At 41.0% G+C, this 25,934-nt stretch overlaps 2 protein-coding genes and 1 long non-coding RNA gene across 3 annotated transcripts in view; 1 reads left to right on the top strand and 2 right to left on the bottom strand.

The window, feature by feature from the left end:
* Window positions 1–16,290, top strand: part of LOC311262835 — a 34,752-nt gene extending 18,462 nt beyond the window's left edge. The window contains exon 6 of the long non-coding RNA XR_014623302.1: window positions 15,505–16,290. This is a non-coding gene — a long non-coding RNA (uncharacterized lncRNA). The remainder of the gene's footprint in view (window positions 1–15,504) is intronic.
* The window catches only part of lrch1 (leucine-rich repeats and calponin homology (CH) domain containing 1), a 261,434-nt gene continuing 250,368 nt past the window's right edge, over window positions 14,869–25,934 (bottom strand). The window contains exon 19 of the mRNA XM_084362581.1: window positions 14,869–15,609. Within this exon, the coding sequence (XP_084218707.1) occupies window positions 15,496–15,609 (114 nt within the window). The 3' untranslated portion in view covers window positions 14,869–15,495. The remainder of the gene's footprint in view (window positions 15,610–25,934) is intronic.
* Window positions 24,083–25,890, bottom strand: LOC311262479 (putative nuclease HARBI1). The gene is made up of 3 exons (XM_084361864.1): window positions 25,603–25,890; window positions 24,306–25,005; window positions 24,083–24,219 (listed from the first exon to the last, which is right to left on the bottom strand). Exons 1-3 carry the CDS (start codon window positions 25,759–25,761, stop codon window positions 24,134–24,136), a joined length of 945 nt encoding a protein of 314 aa, XP_084217990.1. The 5' UTR covers window positions 25,762–25,890; the 3' UTR covers window positions 24,083–24,133.

Genomic DNA, 25,934 nt, shown 5'->3' on the forward strand with positions numbered 1-25,934 from the left:
ATAACTCGGATACCCGCAAATTGAAGCAAACATCACGGAAATTTGAAAGGAAATGGCGTTCCACCAACTTGGAAGAATCCCGCTTAGCCTGGAAAGATAGCCTTAAAACATATAGGAAGGCCCTCCGCAATGCCAGAGCAAGCTATTACTCGTCATTAATAGAGGAAAACAAAAACAACACCAGGTTTCTTTTCAGCACTGTAGCCAGGCTGACAGAAAGTCACAGCTCTACTGAACCATGTATTCCTACAACGCTCAGTAGTAATGACTTCATGAGCTTCTTCAATGATAAAATTTTAACTATTAGAGACAAAATCCATCATCGCTTGCCCTCAACTGGCACTATTGTATCTTTAAACACAGGAACCTCAGAAACAGTTCTAAATTCTGACTTATATTTAGACTGCTTCTCTCCCATTGACCTCCACCAACTAACTTCGATGGTTTCTTCATCTAGACCAACAACTTGTCTCCTAGACCCCATCCCAACTAGGTTGCTGAAAGAAACTTTACCTTTAATTAGCACATCTTTACTAGAAATGATCAACCTGTCTCTATTAACAGGATACGTACCACAATCCTTTAAACTAGCTGTAATTAGACCGCTCCTTAAAAAGCCTAATCTTGATCCAGAAACTTTAGCCAACTATAGACCTATATCCAACCTCCCTTTCCTCTCCAAGATCCTTGAGAAAGCAGTCGCCAACCAGCTATGTGACTTTCTTCATAAAAATAGTTTATATGAGGATTTTCAATCAGGTTTTAGAGCACATCATAGCACAGAGACGGCACTGGTGAAAGTTACAAATGACCTCCTAATCGCTTCTGACAAAGGACTTGTCTCTGTCCTGGTCTTACTAGATCTTAGTGCTGCATTTGATACCATTGATCATCACATTCTACTACAGAGACTGGAACACTTAATTGGCATTAAAGGACCCGCATTAAACTGGTTTAAGTCCTATTTATCGGATCGATTTCAGTTTGTACATGTTAATGAGTCATCCCTGTATACCAAGGTTAGTCATGGTGTTCCTCAAGGCTCCGTGCTTGGACCCATACTATTCACCTTATATATGCTCCCTCTAGGAAATATAATTCGGAAACACTCCATAAACTTTCATTGTTATGCAGATGATACACAGTTATACCTATCAATAAAGCCAAATGAAACTAATCAGCTTACTAAACTCCATGCATGTCTCAAGGACATTAAGACCTGGATGACCTGCAATTTTCTGCTGTTAAACTCAGATAAAACCGAAGTTATAGTACTTGGTCCTAAACACCTTAGAGATGCATTATCTAATGATATAGCGAGTTTGGATGGCATTAACTTGGCCTCCAGCACCACCGTCAGGAATCTGGGAGTTATCTTTGATCAAGATATGTCCTTCAACTCCCACATAAAACAAATTTCAAGGTCTGCATTTTTTCATCTACGTAACATTGCAAAAATCAGGCCCATCCTGTCTCAAAAAGACGCAGAAAAGCTAGTCCATGCATTTGTTACTTCCAGACTGGACTATTGTAATTCTCTATTATCAGGCTGCCCTAACAAGTCTCTAAAGAGTCTCCAGCTGGTCCAGAATGCTGCAGCACGTGTACTGACAGGAACTAAGAAAAGAGATCATATTACTCCTGTACTGGCCTCTCTGCACTGGCTCCCTGTAAAATCAAGAATAGAGTTTAAAATCCTTCTCCTCACTTACAAAGCTGTTAATGGTCAGGCACCATCATATCTCCAGGAGCTCATATTACCCTATCACCCAACTAGAGCATTACGCTCCCAGAACGCAGGATTACTTGTAGTTCCTAAAGTCTCCAAAAGTAGAATGGGAGCCAGAGCCTTCAGTTATCAAGCTCCTCTTCTGTGGAACCATCTTCCTGTTTTGGTCCGGGAGGCGGACACCCTCTCTACCTTTAAGAGTAGACTTAAGACCTTCCTCTTCGATAGAGCTTATAGTTGGGGCTGGTCCAGGACAGGCCCAGGCCTGTCCTGGACGAGCTCTTAGTTATGCTGCTATAGGCCTAGTCCGGGGGACAATGACACACTGAGCTTCTCTCTCCTCCCCTCTCCTCTCCTCTCCATCTGTATACATTATGCCTGTATACATGCCCCATCTCTGCATGTCACTGACTTGCTTCTTCCCCGGAGTCCTTGTGCTTTCTAGTCCTACAGGCTCCCTTGGATCCTGGCCGCGCCCGGGTCGTGGATCGTGGATGCGCCCACTGCTATGGCCCTGCCTGATCGTGGATGCGCCCACTGCTATGGCCCTGCCTGATCGTGGATGCGCCTACTGCTATGGCCCTGCCTGATCGTGGATGCACCTACTGCCATGACCCTGCCTGACACCCACCACTACTGTCGCTAATATTAGTCACATCTCTGTTACATACGTTCCACTACTATTATCGTACTGCATTGCTACATACCATCCTTGCCATTGATCATTACTACTGTTATCACTAGTAATCACATTTCCATGTGCATTTCATCATTATTGCTGTAATACATCTTTGTGTACTTTCACTCCTGTCAACCATCGCTTATAATTGAATACATTGTGATCTCGTTGATCTGCTCTGTACATGCGACATCTATTGCACGTCTGTCCGTCCTGGGAGAGGGATCCCTCCTCTGTGGCTCTCCCTGAGGTTTCTTCCGCATTTTTTCCCTGTTAAAAGGGCCTTTTTTGGGGCAAGTTTTTCCTCACTCGAATCGAGGGTCGAAGGACAGAGGGTGTCGTCTCTGTACAGATTGTAAAGCCCTCTGAGGCAAACTGTGATTTGTGAATTTGGGCTATACAAATAAAATTTGATTTGATTTGATTTGATTTGATTTGATTTGATATTCGGTACGCTAGAGTTGTGGTGTCAGAATTTAACACAAATATTTGTGCTTTCTATTCCTTATATTTTCTACAACAGGCTTATAGAAAGAAGAACGACGCCACGTCATGTCAGACAGGTTTCTCTAGCTTTATTAAAATACATAATCAGCAGCTTCACAGTAGTCGGATATACAGAAGGTTATGAGTGGAGTGAGTCCCTGAAGCAGTCTCCCTGCAGGAGGGGTCCCTTGGCCGTAATGTTCACTGACTGCCAATCACATGCCAGTTGGTGCTCCCTTTAATGTTATCACTTGCTTGATGACTTTGCCCAAGTGATCAATGTATTTGTTGCAGACCTCTGTCGTGAGTTCATATTTCCAGAATGACTCTATCGCAGAGATCAGTTCATCTCTGTTCCTGGGTTTGGCCTCACAGCGAATGTAGCGTTTCATTGAAGCCCAGACTAACTCGATCGGGTTCAGATCCGGCGACCTAAGAAATACATGGACAAGTCAGCACTGTTATTTCCTGCTATTTATTTATCCCGAATATTTATTTAGGTTACATTACGATAATAACTAACGTACTCTGCTGGTTTTTTTCACCCAGTTGATCCCCTTGTTCTGAATGCAGTCTCTGACACTGCATGCAGTGTGTTTGGGATCATTGTCTGAAAAAAAAGGATAGCAAAGGATAAATCAGAGCAGCCTAATCATCGTCACATTGCTTTTGTTGTACGCATGGCAAGGATTGTTAGAAAAAGAGATTGTCAGGCTACCTTGGAAGAATCTGTGTCTGGGCATAAGGAACCGCTCTCTTAGGTATGGACTGGCCACTTTTTTGATTATCTCTTCCGCGTAGAAGTGTCGGTCCATAATACCTGCGGGTTAAATAATGTTTTATTTCAACATTTTAATTTACATAGGCTATACTATATACATATACACGCTTCAATCTCTTCATCACTCACCATCGAAAATGACAAGCGGGCCGGGGCCACAACGCGAAATTCCGCCCCAGACGTGCAGTTTGACCGGGTGTTTCACTCTAGGCTTTGCCGTGCCCGTGTAGTTTGCCTTTCTCCAGCACTTCAATGCAAAACGTTCCAGTGCCACAGTTGACTCATCGGTGAAGAAAACGTCGTCAAACTTCTCACCAGCAGCCTTCCATTCTTGTGCTTGACGTAGACATGCCTCTTTGTTTTTATCCCGAGTCATTGGAATGAATCTGTAACCAGAATAAGTATATCAAAATGTTACTGTAAGTCTACATTTAGTGCCAGATTATCACAGTGGTAACTATAGCCTAAATGTTGTAAAATGAGATGTGTTACAGTACCTGGGCTTCCCAAACTTCCAGCCAAGATGACGGACTGCTTTTCTCACTGAGCATAAACTTATGTTTATATTGTGCCTTCTTAGGAGAAGCGCTTTGACTTTTCTTGCAGGTAACTCGTCGTCCATTTTTCAGGATGGAGTCTATTATTTCCATCACCTGACTGGTAGAGAGACATTGTTTCAATACATAGTTAGTACAATTGTGGGCTACATAATAATTTATTTGTATTGCAAAACCATGTGCAGAGTTCACACGTTTAAAGAACAAAAAGAAACAATACCTTGTCAGTTTACGCGGCGTATGGTTCTTCTTCTCAACAACAGCACGCCGACAATGACGTCGGATAGTGCGCAAGGAAGGTGTAACTCCAATCATCTTCAGATGTTTGGCGATAGCTTGAGTCCTCCAACCTCTAATCCGCAGACTCCTGATGAGCTCACTGTCTTGCGAGTTGATCACATCCATCTCTGACATCGAGGTACCACATTTAGTCCGATACCACTATTTATTCTTGCTGAGTGGGCGTGGATTAGGCTACTTGGATTACTCCCTGCCTTGGTTCACTCACGTCCTCATTCCCGCTTCTCCACCCTCTTGCCACTCCCCCACGATGGGTAGAAAAGGGCCACAGTCTCGACTACAGATCTATTCTACCTATAGTAACCCTGCTGTACAGCTACCCTTCATCACCTGACTACTAAGCGACCATGGACACCAGAGGTTTTTACAGAGTGACAGCAAAACCCCAGCCTCCAAGACCCTCTTCCAAAGTCATCAAGACTCTTTTACAAAACAAGGAAAACTCACCTCCTGCAGCTCAGGGGCAAAACCGGGTAAGTTTTTTAATTAAATAAATGTTAGGCTATTATTAGGAGAATCAGATGTTACTTAGTACAAATTGTTAATGCAATGTGGCCTATTAAAACTTTTTTTCATACATCCAGGCTCTAATGTCTTTGTAATGTTTCTGTGTTACAGACTGCAGTCAAACGTCCTCCAGCATCATCATCTGTGCAGCCACGCACAGCTAAGCGTCTCGTCAAAAAAAAGGAGGTAAGGGCTATTGTGCAACCTATACAGTACAAGTGTTTAATTCTTTATATGGTAGGCACCCTTGCTTATCTGAACCATGACTCATGACTTATCTCTATTTCAAATTACAGGCATTTGTTAGTAAGGTGATTCAGCCCAATGTCGAGCGGTGCAATGGCGAAAAGGACATGGTGGTACATTTGACAAATCTTCTAGCCCGGAGAGTGGCAGAGCTTGCCGCAGCAGAGAACCAACAAGAAGCACTGCTTGCTGAGAACGAGACCCTGCTTGCCAATATTGCAAGCCTGAAAGCTGAGAACCAAAACCTCAGAGAGGAGAACCAAAGACTAAAGAGACCAGCCACTCCGAGTGCCAGAGAGGGGGACAAGCTCTTATGGAAGAGGTGAGAGCTGGGTTCGGAGAACTGCAAGCTGCTCTTGAACAGAGAACCCGGAATGTCCCTGCTATGCCTATGAGACCGATCCCCAGGAGCACTTCAACTCCTGAATCGGCTTTTTCACAAGCGGAGATGTCTCCATTGGCCCTGTCCTTCACCTTTAACAACAGCATCCAAATTCCCCCTCAACATCCTGACATGAGCTTGCGCAATGTTCTCCACATGACCACGCTAGGATCCGACAACAGAGCCACGGCCAAGTGGGAAGGTATGGGTGCCTGCTGTTCAAGAGTATCATCTCAGACGAAAACTACAAAGTCTGGTGCAAAACCACCAACTGGGATGGATCAAGGGGCAAGCAAGAACTCCCACAAAACATCAAAAACTTTGTCATCGAAACCCTGAAGAGACAATTTCCAGGGATGGAGATGAAGGACTTGAAAGACTGCACAGACAAAATCAATGAGTTCCTGCGAACACCACGCAAATCCTCTGGTGGACTCACTATGCTTTAAATAGCCTAGCCTACAGTATATACTGCACTGCACTGACCTGTTGAATTTCTTTAATAAAATCATTTCATTTGAAGCACGTTCCACATTTTTTTTAAAGATTGAAAAACATTTATATATAAATATTTCTTTTTTGAATGTTAACCTGCTTCGAAAGCTGCACATAACATGAAGCGGCGTTGTTCTTCTTTCTATAAGCCTTGTAGGTGCCGTGTGACTATATATATATATCATAGTAATTTTCAGTTCATTATGGAATATATACTTTGTATTTCATAGTAGTTTAATAATTTAATTGCATTTTAAAAAAACAAGTTAATTGAAATTATCATTATTATTTGCACAAACTCTGATGATTCATTCAAGTAGCTGCAGCACGGTGTTTAGGAAGTTAGGCTGTGTGGGGACAGGAGAGCCTGAGGAGCCCACGGTTTTCTGACCATGTTTAAGCCGTGTTTTGAAGTGTGAGAGGACAGGTATCGTGAGTTACAGTGCCCGTGGAAAATTTATGCTTTTTATTTTGTACTTTGGCGAATAAACCTGTTAAACCAACCATCGTGGAGGACACAGTTTTTCTTTGTTTTGGACAACATGCGTCAGCCATAAGCTCCGGTGGAACTTTGTTAGAAAACCTACAAGCCTGTTGTAGAAAATATAAGGAATAGAAAGCACAAATAGGCCTATTTGTGTTAAATTCTGACACCACAACTGTAGCGTACCGAATATCAATAGATGATAACCAGAAAAAAAACGCTCTATTGATCTGATTCAGCGGCTTTCTTTCTGCTTGTAATGGTTGTTTATGTTCCACCTTCTCGGGTCTATTAAAAGTAATGAGCTTAATAGACACATTAGCACCTCCATTAATCTCTGACCAAATACTGTATGTGTGCTTGTGCATATGTATGTAGATACTTCACTTACAGTAAGTAGGCTACAGTAGCCTTCTCATTGTCAGGCAAAAGCATTGCCCCCTACAGTACTTTACAGCTGTTCGACTTCAATTCTTTGAATAACCTGAAAATCGGTTCTTAATAGCTCTCCTCTCACACACATAGTTCACAGTTTTCAGTTCACAGAATTGTTGTCCTAAAAACACAGCATCCCTTTTTCGTTCAGTAAAAATCCTCTCTGAATTATGGAACTGATTAGAATCATTTAGGTGGACGCGCCGCTGCACGTCACAGCGCTTTACAAAATGAATTCAAAACCTCTGGTCCGCTTCAGCATTGAGCTGAGGACAGCGACACAAGAGCCACAACTAGGCAACAGAGTCGCTGTCCTCAGCGCGCGGGGGTGGGGGAGGGGGGTAGCTCCAGTGGTTTAGTCTGCGTGATACGCCAGTATACGCCCTATACTTGCTAGATTTCGTTTGTTTTTACCTGTTTCCATTGTCATTCCTAAGCAAATATTTTTTTATAGCAGCAAAAGGAAATACGCAATAGTAAACCCACATTAGGTTCTCAAATCAGCTGCCACTCTGCAGGGACGGCGCGTGTCATAAGCATTTGGAGACAAATATGTACACAATCAGGAAAGCTGGTGCTGCGGCCTGGCGGAGAATTAATGCTCATTTGCTCATGATTTGCTCAAACTTGGAGCCATATGTGATCATAATGATGATGAGAAAAGAAAACACATTAACTAAAGGTACAACCTATACTGAGATTCGAACTCATACTAGCAGAAGATTCTGCTTACTGGGGGAGCTGCTCTACCAGGGGAGCTATACAGCTGACACACATCAGCATCTGGACATATGTGCTGCTGTCGTGTCTTCAACCTAAAAACTGATCTTTATACATTTTTTCGTTGAGTAAAAATCCTCTCTGAATTAAGAATCATTTCTTAAATGCTTGTATGGACGTTGAAACTTCTGTAGGCTGTGCGTAATTGTTTCTGCCTCCGCTTAGCCGTGGCTGCAGCGAGCGAGGAAAACCACAACCTCAGATGTCTTTAGGGTCTTTGACGTGTGCACAAAAAAAGACCACAGTTAAACATAAAAGCAAAACGAAAACAGATAAACATAAAATGGGAATATCACAGATAAATACAAAATACAAAGAATAAGACCTTAAAAGACATTTAAAAGGCTTCATAGTGAGTTGTTGATGATGATGATGGCGGATGAGATGAATGATTTTTTTCACTAAGTTTGTCCTTGCTAGAGGGACCCTGTAGCGACAGGCTGAAGGAAGGAGTTGGAATGAGGTGTGGAGTGGGTGAGGTATTATTAGCTACATTCTTGTATTTAAGCAACAATAAACAGAAACATAAATCAGGCAACTCTGTCCATTCCCCGTTCATGGTCACTGCTCCCTGCTGCTGCATGTTGTCGTCCTCCTGCTCACAGATGCCACCTGGTGGTTGTTTGGGCACATTGACGCTTCTCATGAAAACACAATTGATCCTCCACTAAAAAGGCGCGAGAATCACGCGTGAACTTGGCCACAACGAAGTAGTACCTACTGTAAATGTAAATGTTCCACTGCTCTCTACTAAACCAATTGCTAGATTCATGCTGCAGCTTTGTTCCAATTCTGAATCATTATTTTTAATGAATTTTACTCCAATCAAAAAAGCTTTTTTCTTGCTTATCAATACCCATCATCTTTAGCAATATTTCACTGTTAACATTTAGCATTAATGAGTATGATAAGCACGTTGTAACGAGGACTTAAAGATGGGGATGTTGTTTTTTCACTTTCCAGCAGCGGCTCCCACATATTAGGTAACCAACGTAGTGTGAAATTAACACACAAAACTCCACCACACCGTCTTCTGCTGAGCAGCGCAGATGCCCTGATGCTTATAGCTTACCTTTTAATCTGCTATGTTACTACTGAAACCTTACTAACAAACTCTAGCTGGTGTTTCAGTGAGAAGATGACAGAGGAGAGTGAAATATGGGCATGTTGATTCCATACTATCCAGCATTGCATCTCCCCACCAAGCACTTGGTAACAATATAGCACTAAGTAAACACTCAACACATCTCCCACGTTATTGACTGTACTATAGCGGGCTAGCTAGCTATCTTACAAACACACACATTGCAGAAAACTTTTAACTGATAGCTTTCTTGCTACTATAAGTAATTATTAAGATAGATACTGGTAAGCCCCACGATGAGAAGGGAGGCATCACTTCTGATACTATAAACCGTAGAGGTTGTAGGGCTGGTGTTAGCTCAGTCAACACTCTGTTAATGTAGTGTTAACTTAGCTTTAACTTAGCTACCTGGTTAATGTAGATCAAAACCCATGTTCAGTGCTTTGCTGTCTCACAGCACAAGGAATTCATCTCAGCACTCCTCAACAGGCTGCCAGAGATTTTCTGCCCGGATTAAATGCTAAGGATTTTGTGATGCAGTTGATGTAGTGATTGCTAACACATATTGGATTTTATGGTTATGTTTGAGGTGATTATAGAGATTTGTAGCCTTACCTTGTGGTACTGAGACGATGCCAAAACATATTGCTTGCAAATTCTGAGTCCTTCTACATGGTCAGGTAATGTGCTCCTTTTTTTTGGTACGAGCACAACCTCGTCTTCACCACCGGGATTGTCCTCAGTGTCACTCATTTTTTTCTTTTGCATGAAGACTTTCTGGCTGTGGCTAATATGTTTTTGACTGCCTCCTCCCTGCTTGTCCTACACATGACACTGCCGACGCTGTGTGAGGTTACTATAGTAATGGCAACTGACAGCAGAGCGCTGTGAATGAGGAAGAGAAATGAGAGAGCTTATTGAGTTGTATGTGTGAATGTTGAATGTTTTGCTTTAAACTGTGTAGTGTGAAAAAGTGAATGCATTGTGACATGAGTGCATAGGGAAAATGGAGTAAATTGCCTTCATTGAGAAATGAGATCACATAGATGTATGAATCATATATATATATATATATATATATATATATATATGTATTATATATATATATATATAAGCCTGGCCAAGATTTGGGTTTTAAGGACCAGTAGGTGAATATGTGACAAAATCATTGACTCTGCTCCTGTGGTTTCAGTACAGACTCAGTACTCGGAGCCTTGAGCCATTAAAAAGGTCATTCACAGATTCTTTATTTTAAATAACCTGTTTAATTATTTTTACAATTTTTTACATTACAGCAACATCGTGAAGAAATTGTTATTCTGTGGGTTTTGGCACCCCCCACAGTGTCTGAGGGCAACACCACTGCCGTAAATACAAATACCAGGTGCGTCAGGTGTAATGTAGGTGCTGACTACAAACAAAAGTCATGACATCATAACAATGTGATGTGTTGAAAACTTGTATGTTGAAGTAAACGTATGTAGCGCTGTGATCCTCCACTCACTGAAGTTACATAGAGCAGAAACAAGAGGCAGAGACACCGTTCACCCTGTTACAAGACACTGTACTATCAAATGATTTTGAAGCTGTTATTTCAAGGTACAAAAGTTACATAATGTTTCTTTAGCAATCTAATTTATCCTAGTAAAACCTATACCCCTAGTTACTTCCCGAACTCGCTGATTCTCCTGTGATTTAAGTCCAGTGTATGAATTTTTTTTTTTTTTACATAGCACTGTTCAACATTGATAAGCGTGCAGTATAATAACTGAATGTCTGACAGATTGTAAATATTATTCAACTCATCAAGGTGATCTTTGAAAATTCTCATGTTCAAAGCTGAATGTTTTGCGCCCTACTGGTCCAAATCCATGAATTCAGCCTAAAAAATTATAACTGCAAGCAGTGATGAATGGGCCCTCGCAGTCCCATGTATGTTGGGAAATGTCCTACCTAAATGGGATAAGTAAGTGTTTCATTTTACATGATATTGCGAATGGAAATGTAGTGCGAAAGTAGGTATCACACAATTCAGCTGAATTCAGGGAACACGTGGATATAAGGTTTAAAACTGCGAGATATTATGTGTAAGTTATTGGCAAAAAACGGTTTTGTGTTGATAATAGCGCCACCTGCTGGTAATTTTTGGTGTGTGAGTTACAGGGGCCAGTCTATATCACCCCTATGAATTTTGTTGACATAATTGTTATGGTGTGGGCACAGTGCCAAATATAAAATTAGACTGCCACCAGAGCGCCACCTAGTGAGCCTACTTTCCTATTTCTTAACTTGTTTTAATGTTTTGTTTCAATGTATTTTTAAATGTTTCTAATGTAATTTTTCCATTGTAGCCTACTTTCATATTTCTTACCCTGTTTTAAAATGCTTTTAATGTAATTTTTATGCGCCTGTAAAGCACTTTGAGTTGCCTTGTATCTGAATTGTGCTATACAAATAAACTTGCCTTGCCTTGCCTTGCCTAGTGTCGGATCGGCAACACCTTTGTCAGCTATCCTCAGGAGGGCATTGGCAATGAGTGTACCAAGTCTTGTGTTAATCCGACCAACTGATGTGGAGATATAAAATACTTGAATTTTAAAGAGCGCCACCTAGTGGTCATTGGTCAAAATTTTGCACAGAGCCTTAGCAGCTTATGGGGAAGTAGTAACCTGAGTTTCATGTCTAAGGGACAATTTGTCATTAGTGTCCACAGATGCTGTGAGCAAAGTTTGGTGGAAATCGGTGAGATTGCCTGGGAGGAGTTCGAAAAAGTAGGTTTGCGACATTTTGCTAATTTGTGGAAAAAAAACTAGGGTGCAAATGGCCGTGGCCTACATCACAAGATTGAACCGAATTCAGGGAACCCTCGCATATAAGGTTTTTAAATGTGCGACAAAGTATATGGGAGTTATAAGCCAAAACGCACTTTCCTTGGTTATAGCGCCACCTAGTGGTGGAGGTTCACAATGACCATAGATTATAAAAACTTTCGCCAAGCCTAATGTGTTTGCCAAAATAAAATCGCGTTTTCATCCACGTTCAGGCAGTGAAAAATGCGATCATTGGGACAAAGAAAAATACTGATCACTACAAAAACAATAGGGAACTCGCAGGTTACCTGCTCGGGCCCTAATAATAATCATTATAAAAACAATAGGGACCTCACAGGTTTCCTGCTCGGGCCCTAAAAAGACTTGGCCAGCTTCAGAGATTTCTAGCTCAGATGTGTTCAAACAAAATGTTCTCAGCTGCTGCAACTATATAGGAGAAGATATTGTCAGCGTTGCTGAAAGCTCCAATTATTTTAGTCGCCAGCAGAGGTCAATATAGGTCAACAATTACTTGCTGCTCTTTTAAAGCCACACACACACACACACACACACACACACACAAAAACACACAGCGTTGATGTAACAGGCTGTGGAATGAAGCATTAACAGTGTAGAAAACCCATACCTACCCTAATATAGTGAGTAGAATGTAGAGTCAGAATGTTTTTTGTTAGAAAAGAAAAAAGAAAGAACTTACAGTATTTAAGAATTCAAAGAGTTTTTAAAAACTCCCTACCAATCACCAATCCAGACTATTACACGATTTCTCAACCCCAGTGACCCTGCACCCACCTGATCCTGAAATATAAAAATCTAATATTCAACTCTGATATTTATCAAGTGTCTTGTAGCATGAAATTTGTTTAAGATCAACATTAACATAGAAATCAAGATACTACTCCATAGATGATCTGGCATTAAGCCAACCTGTCAGTTCCTCTTTCTGTCTCAAGGTCAGTGTTCTTTCTTAAACAGAGAATAGGGGCGTGGTTAATAGTTATACGTAGTTATTACCATGGCAACCAGACTGCAGTTCTTGCAAGATTAACATGCAAGCATGGATTAGTGAAGGCATCAATATTAGCGTGGACAAGCATCACGAATATGAGCAGTGATAGCAATAGCTGTCACTCAAACAGAAGTTCTTCCTGTGTATTGAGGAGCTGCAGAGTTTATTCGTGGTCAAAATGTAACGTGTACTGTACTTTACTGCTACTAAACAACTTCTCTGTTCCAACGTCTGCTCTGAACACAGTCACCGTTGCTATTTCTCCTTCTCTTGCTCGACCACTCACATACGCCACCTCGAATGTTTCTTAAAGGAGCCACACTGCTTTTATAAGCCAGGCTTGGAGGATGACATGTGACTCCCAGATTCTACTGTAGTCATACACCATTACTCCATATTGGCAACAGCTTCAATTTTGTTGTCAAAAAATATTTGGTGAACAGTGTGGCTCATCAACATTGCCAGGAAAGGAGTCATTAAATACAGGTGGTACTGGTTGCAGACATGAGCTGCTACATGGAAATTTGAATTTGCCCTGGAAACAGTGACTGGCGTTTTGCTTTTGTTTAGTGGCTTTTTTTCCCCTACATTGCACGTTTTATCAAAACTGAATTTCATAAGAACCACATCCAAAAAATCAACACGTTGGACAGGATTCAAGATAAGAAAAGACTTAGCAAAAAAAAAAATAGCAAAAAACAAACTTGTGGACTTATTTCAATGGATCAAACTGGCATGATAAACACAGTGGTGTCTCCACAGTGGCATGTTCTCACAGATCAGACCTGGTTCAGGGACAGGCAGAGATATCTTTGGGATATTTTTTCTTAAATGTATAAAACAACTCAAACACATTATCTCAGCTTCATTTTATATTATATTAGTATCTTTATGTAAAATACATATTGTGGTTAAGTCTTTATGTATGCTATGACTATAGCCTCTTAGTTTTATTCCCTGCAGGGAACTGAGAGCCATACACCAAATACTCACACAGTCTGGTAACACTTCACCTGAAACTTCAGCAGGAATCAATCTGTAAATAGATAACCTATGGTTTGATAATAACTGCATGATATGAACAGTTAAAGTAATGATTTTGATGCTAGGCTAAATGCTTCAGATTCAATGCTAAGAAGCATAAACAGCTCCACCAACTAAACTAACTTATAAACATAGCACAAAAAGTAAGGAAATTTGTGGTTGGTAGATTATTTCTTTGCTGTAACGATGCTTCTTGGCAATAAATCTTATACCGTTGGAAAGCCTGTTTATTTTCCTTTTAAATGGTGCCACATGTGTAAGGAACATGCATTTGTGGGATGAGCAGCAGTGCTGAGTATGTGGGTTGCGCTCATAAAAAATTTGCCAAATCTTCTATTGACTCTTGTTTGGTGTTGTTTAGTGGATTGGATGATTGAAGTCTGAAGAAACGAGACATATTGGCAATTGAACAATTTATTAGTTGAACAAACAGGAGCCTCAGTAGCGTGTGGAAGAACCATACACAGCTGTGGCTAAGGGGTAGAGCCAGCGTCTCGTTATCGGAAGGTCGCTGGTTCAATTCCCCTCCTGATGCTGGTCGGCACCTTGCATGGCAGCCACCGCCATCAGTGTATGAATTACTGTCCACTCTTTGGACAAAAGCATCTGCTAAATGTAAATCTTACAAATGTGGCACCATTTAAAAGGGAAATAAGCAGGCTTTGTCCAACAAATGTATAAGATTTATTGCCTAGAAGCATTGTTACAACAAAGAAATAATCTACCAAACACGAATTTCTTTACTTTTTGCGCTGTTTATGTGAAATCCCAGAATCTTCAAATGTTGTTGCATCTGTTTTTATAAAATAGAGTATTAAGGCCAGGATTAGGGTCAGATTTTAAGGATAAAGTCTTAATTTCTGTATATAATATTTGTAATATTATTTAAAACAAAAGTCATTTCAAGAAAAGAAAATCATATGACAACAATATAGTGGTCATTCTATAATAAAAACATAATTTGAGTGGAAAGACACAATATTGCAAGACTAAAGCTATATCCTGTAAAAGTGCTACTTTATTTTCAAATATTACAATTTTTTCTTTTAAAGTTACAAAATTTCTCAAAATTTGACTTCTAAATAAATGTTCTTGTAAAATTATAACTTAATGTTCTAATATTAATAATCTTTACCCTCAAATAAACACTTTATTATCATATCATTATGATTTTTTTTTCTCCAAATATTTTTGACTATGCTTAACAGCCCCTTTTCTTCTCTCACAGTGGCACTAAGAATCCTGAATTTCTGGTACCAACAAGTGTAAAAATGTCTAAATTGTGGTTTTGTATTAATGACCTTCAATTGACAGTTTGTGTTTCTTGTGTGTACCTGAAAAAATGGGGGACATCAGGGTTTATTTTAACTCACATGCACCCTCTTAAACTGATAGAAAAAACAAAAACATTCATGGTGAGAAATCACCTTCAACCAGTTCAACATTGGTACATTTTGGCTGCTCCACCAGCTGCTTGGCAATATACTGAATTCTTAATCCAGCGAGGAAATCCTTCAGTAAAGAAATGCATGTCTTACTGGTTTAGTTCCATGTAACACTATTTTGCACAATTAAATATAATGAGCGTCATGTGAAATCAAGTCAGCATGTCGATCCAGGTGTGTGTTTGTTGTGCATGTCAGTTCAAGCTCTGCCTGTCTTCTGCTCACATCAGGAGGCTGTGTTTGGAGGAGGCCTCATCCACCAGAGCCTGGATTGTGACGCTCACCTTCAAAAGGCCCTTCTCTTCCAGGATGTGGTGAGGAAGACACAGTTTGTCCTGGGAGAACAGAGTCCGATGCAAGGAGAGAAAAGAAAGGAAAGAAAAGAAAGGGAAATAATGTAGGAGCAGATGAAGAGGCAGAAAAGGGACAAAGGCAACAAAGATTTAGACACAATGCTTATAAATGTACAATAAATCCTCAAATACAGCAGCTTGGTCAGTGGCAATGATGCTCTACTTACCTCTTGCCTCAGTTTGACACATGAAGGACTCAGTAGTCAAGTGAGGCACTATAACTACTTGCACTGCCAGTTTGACTTTCAAAATAAAGCTTGTTGACAAACATTTCACATACGAAGAATTATGACTTTTGGACTGTAATTCAAATTGTCAAACAGTCCCAGTTTGGCTAGATTTAGGCACCAAAACCATGAAAGGATTAGGAAAACATCCTTCTTTTTGTTAAAATAATGGTATGTAATTTATGTACGTAAACTTAATTATGCAACATAACTTAAAAACAACTCAATGATGTCACTTGGTCACACATAGGATGTACAATCCAGTCTCCTGGTGGTGTATGATCCACCCATGTAACTCAGTCTCTTCTTGCTCTTTATACTATTATGCAAGAGGGGAGCTACCAGAAATGTCGCTACAGGGTCAACTAAAGCGTCAAACTTTGAAGCATAGGGCAACTAAGCAGGCAGCTGTATTTGACACATTGGGAGTGAGAACAGGTTCAAATGTAAGGTGTGTTTCTATAAATCTGTCTGCATGCACTAATGCTTACAAATAAAACAGGCAAACAAATCTTTACTCCTGAGACTTTTTTGAGTTTGGTACATAGTACCAGGCCTGAATTGGTACAGTGCCTATAAAAAGTATTCACCCCCTTGGATGTTTTCCCCTTTTATTACTTTAAATTTAGCTTTATTGACATAAGATTTAGAGAAAAAAACTCTTTAATATCAAAGTGAACATGAACAGTGGCATGAACAGCCCTTTTCAAGTCCTGCCACAAATTCTCTATTGGACTGAGGTCCGGCCTTCGACTCAGCCACTCCAGAACATTCACCTTGTCGTCTTTATACCATTTCCGTTCAGCTTTCCCTGAATGCTTCAGGTCATTGGCTTGCTGGAAAATAAATCTTCTCCCAAGTCGTAGTTGTCTTGCAGACAGAATCTGGTTGTCATCCAGAATTTCCCTTTATTTCGCTGCATTATTTTTAACCTCTACCTTCACAAGTCTTCCAGGGCCTGCTGCTGAGAAGAAGGATGGGTGTTTCTGGTGATGTGCAGTGTTACACTGTGTCTTCTCTGATTGCCAAGGAGCTCTATTTTGGTCTCTCCAAAGAACCTTCTTCCAGTTGACCTTGGAGTCTCCCACATGTCTTTGGGTGGACTATAGTTGAGATTTAATGTGCTTTCTTCAACAGCTGATTTCTCTTTGCCACTCACCCATAAAGCTTTGACTGGTGAAGAACCCAGGCAACAGTTTAGTATACAGAGGCTCTCCCTGCTCAGCTGCTGAAGCTTTTACATTATATATTTTTAAATAATTGACATTACTTCATAGAAATCTGTTTTTACTTTGACATTAAAGGAACTTGGGGCAGGATTTGTAAAAAAATAGACATGCATTTTAAGTTTTTTTATGCTAATGGGTGATGAAGCGTTCAAAACCAAAAAGAATGAGCCCACCCACGTATCTCTTATTGCCTTGAACAGGCTGTGTGCTGCATAATGTACTGCAATTCGGGCCCAAATTTTCCGTGTAGGCTTGCAAAAGTGACGTCAGATGACGCTGAATGCGCGTCCTTGGATATGGGAATCAAATCAAATCAAATCAAATTTTATTTGTATAGCCCAAATTCACAAATCACAGTTTGCCTCAGAGGGCTTTACAATCTGTACAGAGACGACACGTCCTTCGACCCTCGATTCGAGTGAGGAAAAACTTGCCCCCAAAAAAACCCTTTTAACAGGGAAAAAATGCGGAAGAAACCTCAGGAAGAGCCACAGAGGAGGGATCCCTCTCCCAGGACGGACAGACGTGCAATAGATGTCGCATGTACAGAGCAGATCAACGAGATCACAATGTATACAATTATAATAGATGGTTGACAGGAATGAAAGTACATAAAGAGGTATTACAGCAATAATAATGAAATGCACATAATGGAAATGTGACTACTAGTAATAACAGTAGTAGTGGTTAACGGTAAGAATAGTATGTAGTAATGCATTACAATAATAGTAGTGAAACGTACGTAACAGAGATATGACTAATATTAGCAACAGTAGTGGTGGGTGTCAGGCAGGGCCATGGCAGTAGGCGCATCCACGATCAGGCAGGGCCATGGCAGTAGGCGCATCCACGATCAGGCAGGGCCATGGCAGTAGGCGCATCCACGATCCACGACCCGGGTGCGGCCAGGATCCATGAGAGCCTGTAGGACTAGAAAGCACAAGGACTCCGGGGAAGAAGTGAAGTCAGTGACATGCAGAGATGGGGCATGTATACAGGCATAATGTATACAGATGGAGAGGAGAGGAGGAGAGAGAAGCTCAGTGTATCATTTGTCCCCCGGACTGGGCCTATAGCAGCATAACTAAGAGCTGGTCCAAGACAGGCCTGGGCCAGCCCTAACTATAAGCTATATCAAAAAGGAAGGTCTTAAGTCTACTCTTAAAGGTAGAGAGGGTGTCTGCCTCCCGGACCAAAACAGGAAGATGGTTCCACAGAAGAGGAGCTTGATAACTGAAGGCTCTGGCTCCCATTCTGCTTTTGGAGACTTTAGGAACTACAAGTAATCCTGCGTTCTGGGAGCGTAATACTCTAGTTGGGTAATAGGGTAGTATGAGCTCCTGGAAAAATTATGGTGCCTGACCATTAACAAGGAAGAAGACGAGCGCGATGGACCCAAACTACTGTTTGGGTAGTAATGGATTCTGCTACGGCCAGCAAACGACCCACCACCACACAAAGTCCACTAAAAAGTCATACTAAGAAGAAAACAAAGGTTTTATCAGCAGCATGTCATGAGTCGAAACGAAATTACGACCAATGCCGGGCTGGCACCCCAATAAAAATCGGATACGCGTTCGACTCATGGAGACAGCTTCAACTTGAATTGGGACTGAAAACAGATGCTGACATGGCTCATTTCCTAGTAACCAGGTAAGAAAACATTACAGGTCATGTTTAGAGCTTGATTTGAAAATCACATGAGATCACCGAGGACTCGGAGTGACCAAACGTGCAAAGTAGCGTTAGCTGCAAACATGTAACTTAATCCACCCCTGTGTAACACACAATAGTTACAGACTGCGCATTTTCAACAGTCCTTTAGTCTGAAACCAAATAGTTCGAAATATGTCCCTTTATATACAGGACCGAAAGCCCAACCTGTTATCCGGGAGGTGACGTTAGCAGCTGGATGTAGCCACAGGCTAACGGTTTGTTTGTGTCTGTGTAGTAACATTAGCCACTTACATACAGCAATCCCGTATCAGAGACGATATTTCTGTCCCCCAATATGCCGTCTTTGCTTTCCCCTGTGCCTTTCAGACTGCATCAACCATAACGGTAAATCGCTGCGCTTGGCTTCCTGGCTGCTTCGTGTGTGTAGGGGATAAGGCATCAGCTGCACTGCTGTTAAGAGTTCATGCGCGGTCCCGCGCCAGCTTGGCTGATGGCTGCAGTTACCCTAATGGCTGCGACGGCCGTTGTGTCACTATTGAGTCTTATTTCTTGATCCTGCCCCAAGTTCCTTTAAAGAAGTTTTTTTTTGTAATTTTTTTGTCAAAAAAACCCAAAATATATTGACCATGATTCCATTTATAAGCGCAATAAAAGGGGCAAACATCCAAAGGGGATGGATGCTTTTAATAGGCACTATACTGCTTCCAGAAAATAGTCACAGCCATGCACTCTTAGTCCAATACTGCCAAAAGCTCTCACTCTCTCCCACCTACTTGAGGGTTAGGATTAGGGTTATTTGATTAATATCCAACTGACTGTCAGTTGGAAGATTTTTGTTTATATTGTAGAAAAATTACTACAAATTTAGGACCAACACAATTATCACAATAAGTAAAACACTTCATGATTTCACAATTTCATCTTTACGTAGCCCACTGTTTCATTTTCCTCATAGAATATGAAGAATAAACTGCTCTTCCTCAACTCAATATTGACACATCCTGTTACTGAGCCCTGTGCAAAGCCTAACACTCACAAACCTGAAATACAGTGGGGTCAGAAAGTCTGAGACCACTAGTGAAAATACTTCCATTTTGTTGAATTCATTCATTACAAATGATAATATAAACCTAACAATACGAGTAAAGTATTGAATCTTGTGTTGATTAATTTTAGGACATCTTAGTATTTGATATTTCCTCCTATTGATCATAATGATAGCATGACCAGCACCTGACATAGGGGATGACTGTCTTGAAGTTCTTACAAAAAATTTGAGGTGTGTTTGGGCTCATTATCCTGCTGCAGTAGGAATCCTTCTCCACAAGCATCAAACCAGAGGGTGGAGCATGTCTGTGAAGAATTGAGTGGTACTTCTCCTTGGTAAGGGTGGAGTCAATCCTGTGCAGGTATCCAACTCCAGAGGAGACAAAACACCCCCAGACTTGAATATTCCCACCACGTTTCACTCGGTTTGAAACACTGTGGTATCATTCTCTCGCCTGTTCGTCTCCTTACGTACATCTGTTACTGCCATAAATCTTTAACTTGTATTGATCAGTAAATATGACTTTTGTCAGTAACCACTTTAAAATTCTGGTATTATTTAGCCCACGTCAAGCTTTTGTCCTTGTTTCCATCCTGAGAAGTGGTTTAGAAACTGCTACTCATCCTTTGAAACCAAGACAGCTTTCTTTTGATAGTGCTTTTGCTGACTGAGTCTTGTGTTCTTAATTTTGCATATTCTTTATTTGTGATGAAGCTGCTTTTCTAACTCTCAGGACACTCAGCTTAATGTATAAATTTTCTGGGGGTGTGGTTACGCTTAGGAAACTAATCCAGTTTCTAATAAAAAGACTGGATAAAAAATTGAAGCACTTTAAGTTGGGATGACTTAACTCAGGCAGCACAAACCAGGATTTCAAAGTTGATTTCTAGTTGAAACCTGGGTGATTTCCGGTATCAGTGTCTAGAACCTATTTCAGCACTGTTTTCAACAGTCTAAATGTGGTTACAACATCAAGTTGTCACAACACAAAAATGTGTGTAATTATTTTGATATTTTGTTCATTTTATCGGTTGAAAGAGAGACAGTAGCTCATTTATAAAATGCAAATAAAAAGAGCATATCGTTATCTTAGAGCCTGACTAAAAAGAAACCACATCCAAATTTGTCAGTTCAAAGCCAGTATAATGAATCCCAGTGAAACATGGTCAAACTGTAAACGTCAAGTAATGTCTTCAAATAGTGGGTGAAAAAATGTTCACTTGTTAATGAGTTGTGAATGTCTTTTAAAGGATAACTACCGTTTTTTACAACCTGGACCTTATTTCCAGCAAAATATATGGTCATTTACTCACCCAGATAACTTTGGTGTCATTCGGCGTCGTTCGGACGAAATTAGATCCAGTGTAGCGCCGATATATCCATATAATGCGAGTGACGGGGCATCGACACACAGCCTCTATATAACGCATTATCTACCACGAAACTAGTTCATTCCACCAATATTTTGTTACGATATGCTAGTGCTATTCCCCTCTGAGTCCGGGCTCATCTGTTGTCAACATCCGGGGTCTGTAGGTTGCCCTACTACCTCTGACCTGGAAGATGTCGTCTCTGAGCTGCGCGCGCACCCGCGACAGCCCGGCTTGTTTACCTGTAGCTGCTACTGCTAGTTTGACCCCGGATGTTGATAACGGACGAGCCCGGACTCAGAGGGGAATAGCACTAGCATATCGTAACAAAATATTGGTGAAATGAACTAGTTTCGTGGCAGATAATGCGTTATAGAGGCTGTGTGTCGCTGCCCCGTCACTCGCATTATATGGATATATCGGCGCTACACCGGATCTAATTTCGTCCGAACGACTTCAAATGACACCAAAGTTATCTGGGTGAGTAAATGATCATATATTTTGCTAGAAATAAGGTCCAGGTTGTAAAAAACAGTAGTTATCCTTTAAATGCTCACTGGGGAATGAAATATAAAAAAACTGGTATTTGGTAAGTATTAGGCCTGGGCGATAAAACAATAGCAATTTGACACATCATCGATAGCAGGAGTGTTCGATAGTTTTACGTGCAATTGCATTTAATGCAAACCAGTAGAAAGCACATGAAGACGCCACAGCTCATAAACAGCGTGTCATATCCCTTGATAATGGAGTGACATGCAAACAGCCAATCATTTAACAGGTGTCTAGGTCGGTTGCACCAGAGCCATGTGACTGACATCAATTAGAGCATGGAGTAAGGCATTATTATGGATCCCATTGCCATGCAGATCAGCCCCACTCTGCCTGTAAAACTGTGAAGTCACACAGTAGCTCTGAAAATGTCTGCTATTTTGCAGTTTGAAATGGCGGTTTATAAGCTGTAGTTTCGCTGGTAAACACACTGAAGTCTTCGGCCCCTGTCTTGGTCGTCTGCTGCTCCCCACAGTGTCACTAATCTTCTGGAGCCATTCTTTGATGCAGGAGTGTCTCTGGGCTTGTTAGGTAGAATGGACAAGGGGCTACCGCCGGGCTGCCTGTAAGCCCAGAGACACTGCAGCTGCGACAGCCAAAGTGGTTTGTGTAAGTATCAAGGCAACTACGACACACAATCCACTGTATCAGCTCCGCCGCATATTTTACAAACCAACCACAAGAAAAACACAAGCACAACCATTAACACCAGAGTGAGACAATGAGTGCTGACGGAGAGGAAATTGTGAATAAAAAAGGACAGGTCAGCTCGCCAGTATGGCAGTATTATTATTAGTATTATCCTGATTACGGGATTTTACTTTATACCAAGTTTGACCACAATGTGCTCAGCAATGGCAGAGTGGCACTGTCCGTATTTTGGCTGGTTGACGCCACAGGAAGCGGATGTATGCAGTGTAACACTATGTTAATATGACTTTAACAGCTCTTCTGTGAACTACGTTAAATAAACTAAAGATGTATAACGTGAAGTTACCGTTTGGACTTAGGCCTTTAAGTGAAACATACAGGGCCTTTCTCAATATACGTTCTTGTCCGTTCTTTTGTTCTTGTGTTCTACTGAAACGTCATCAGTCGCAGCCCAAGTACTGTCCCAATACACAAGTTCGCATTTCGCCGAGAACGGTCAAAGTTCCCGGAAGTGTTCTCACCACGCCCATTTTACCGAGGATGCATCGGTAGCTGACTTGTGCTAACTTGTCAGCGCAGATATCCCAGCATGCCTTTTGGCAGTCAAGCCAGCAGCGGGAAGACGCAACAGTGAAGTGGTAAGCGGTCTTTCTTTTACAATTTTCGTATGCTATTTAATCAGTAAAGTTCATTTTGATGCGATAAATCAACTGTTTAGATTTTAGATATCAGCATTAGCACGAAAATTTATGGCAAATCGAACTTTTGCTCGAATATTTTCGGAGTTGAGAAGCTCCATGAACTGGAGCGGCAGGCAGGCAGCGTATGCGGGGGTAGCTTGCTATCTAAGCGGCTAGTCTACTGCTCACAGACCCACATTGTTTTCCCTGTGTTACAGAAAACGAACACGCAATGGAGGAGACGGCAACCCACAACTGTAAGAGTATTTTAAATTAATATTCGTACAGCTGCCATTCCGTCAAATTAATATCCAAGTAATTATAGTGTAAACTAACGTCAGTTCAAGAGATTATACTTAGCCTAGCCAAATGTTTAACGACCTGTATTTTGGTTGATTTTTGTATTGTTTTAACTTCAATCAAGGGACAACTGACGAAACCGCGGCTCTCATAACATGGAGAGCTGCTCACAAAGCCCTCTTCACTGGACGGAGGAATTCATCTAAAACCGGATGGGAGTGAGTAAGCATCTGACCAGTCTCAGCCTGGTCAGATGCGAACATGAACTGATGAAGCCTCTTGGATGAGAGGTGAAACGTCTTCCTAGACAAATCGAGGCACCAAGGCTTGTAACGGTGGTCAGAACAAAGAATGCTTCTGAAACTGAAATCTGATTGGGAGGTTGACTTTACTTACAGGTGTTTTTTCTAACCATTGTTATATGTTTAACTATACACATAATAGAATCATTTATAATTGAGATAAACTATACAATCATTTTTAATCAATCAACAAAACAATATTTACAATTAACCATTGTTATATGTTTAACTATACACATAATAGAATCATTTATAATTGAGATAAACTATACAATCATTTTTAATCAATCAACAAAACAATATTTACAATTAACCATTGTTATATGTTTAACTATACACATAATATAATCATTTTTAATTGAGATAAACTATACAATCATTTTTAATTAATCAACAAAACAATATTTACAATTAACATTAATTAACATTACAACTAATTATTGAACTGATTATGAATTTGGGGTTTTTCCTTAGTAATCATGCTCCCTCAGAAATGCCGGGAGCTCTTGAGGGGCAGACAATGCGTGATGCCTGTTGAAACGGGCCTCAACTTGGCCTGTTGATTAAAATACAGGTAATGTAGAATACATCCAGGAATTCAAATTCAAAGTAACAACTGTAATGAATAATTTATTCTCTTACCTGCTACAGGTTGTTGATAGGGAGTCATGAGCGCCACCGGATGCTGCAGGCAAGGGTACCCCCCGTCTCCCAGGAGGAAGAAGCCAGCTGGTGGGTAGAGGGACTCCTTGTACATAGGAGACCTCCGGAGGACAAGGGCATCGTGGACTGACCCTGTGTTGCTGATGTAGACATCCAAAAATGCACCTCTGCTGTCACACACACCTTGGAGAACCACATAGGGGAAGAGCTTGCAGTTTATATAACTCTTCTTCTGCTCCGCAGGTGGGACAAGCCGGATGTGGCATCCATCTATGGCTCCAACTGCACGCCGGAAAGCCTCATGCCCAGCCAGCCGAGCAAAACCTGCTCCCACCTCCTCCATCTCCTCAGGCTTGGGGAAATGGATAGCCTTGTGGAGGATGCCCATCATGGCCTCCACTGAAGTGTGGACGACCCTGGCAACTGTGGCTCTCGGTATGGCAAATATGTCTGCTGTGACCCTGTAGGAAGTGCCACATGCCAGCCAGTACAGACAGACAGCCACCTCAATTTCATGGCTCCAGCCATGTGGCTTTAGCCGGGGCAACATCTGGACCAACAGATTGATGGTCTCCATTGACAGCCTGAAGGCTGGTTTGAGGTCAGCCTCCTCAGAGAAGAAGGCGCAGAGGATGGGCACAGTGTTGTTTACTTGTGCATACATTCGAGGAGAATGATCCTGTAGTAAAATAAAAAATAATTTTTAATTAGTAAAACTATGAAATAATATTTGTATGTATTTATTTATTTATTTATGAAATAATATTTGAATGTACTTATGTATTTATGTTTTTCTAGTTGCTTTTAACTATCAACTATGAATATTTGACTAGACTGATGGATTTAAACACATGCTGTGAAAATGTATTTATAGCTCTTTTCTCAGCTCTCATGAAACTTAATTTGTTTTGTGTTCTATACAAATGAGCTTCACTTGATTCATTACACAAGACTTATCAGACTTGTATCAGATATCAGAAATAAATAAATTATACAACTTAATATGCTCCTCTATTTCACCTGTAATTGTTGGGTCCCCCCACGATTTCACCAGTAGGTGGTGCTAGGTATCACATATCAAATGTCAGATGTCAAATTGTATGAATGAGTAGTTATGAATGAAAGGGGTGGGTCTATAGCGTTACTATTACTACAGGTTAATCCTGTTTCATACATTAATATTTATAATATTAATATTTCTAAACCGCACCATATTTATTTTGTTAACTTTAATATGAATGGAAATCCAAGTGCTACCTAAGAAAAGATAACTTACAAATCCAGCAAAGGCTAGGATAGAGCGACGTCTCTCCAGACTCCTCCTCCTCATCCTGGCTCTCCTCCGCTGAAGACGTCCCCTCAGCTCGGCAGCTTCCTCCTCTGCCTCCCGGTAAAGAATACCGACCGCGACAGCTAGCAACCCTTGCCGGTTCATATTTAACGGTGGTAATACTCTACCACACAATCTTGAACAATAGTGATCCACAAATCCACAATGGCGATCCTCTACAAACAACAGCCTTTTCGCGGGGGTTTTTTCCCGCTGTTGTCTCGTGATGTAGGAAGATTCATGGCTTGTGTGATTTAGAAGCACTTAAAAATAAAATA

Source organism: Pagrus pagrus, assembly GCF_965226575.1.
Source record: "Pagrus pagrus genome assembly, chromosome: 9".
Taxonomy (NCBI): Eukaryota; Metazoa; Chordata; class Actinopteri; order Spariformes; family Sparidae; genus Pagrus; species Pagrus pagrus.

Excerpts from the sequence above, each read along its gene's own strand:
- LOC311262479 (XM_084361864.1), bottom strand. The coding sequence starts at position 25,761 with ATGAACCGGCAAGGGTTGCTAGCTGTCGCGGTCGGTATTCTTTACCGG. Across the intron at positions 25,006-25,602 it reads TCCTAGCCTTTGCTGGATTT|GATCATTCTCCTCGAATGTA; the intron begins GTAAGTTATCTT and ends ATTTTACTACAG. Across the intron at positions 24,220-24,305 it reads CTATCAACAACCTGTAGCAG|GCCAAGTTGAGGCCCGTTTC; the intron begins GTAAGAGAATAA and ends TTTAATCAACAG.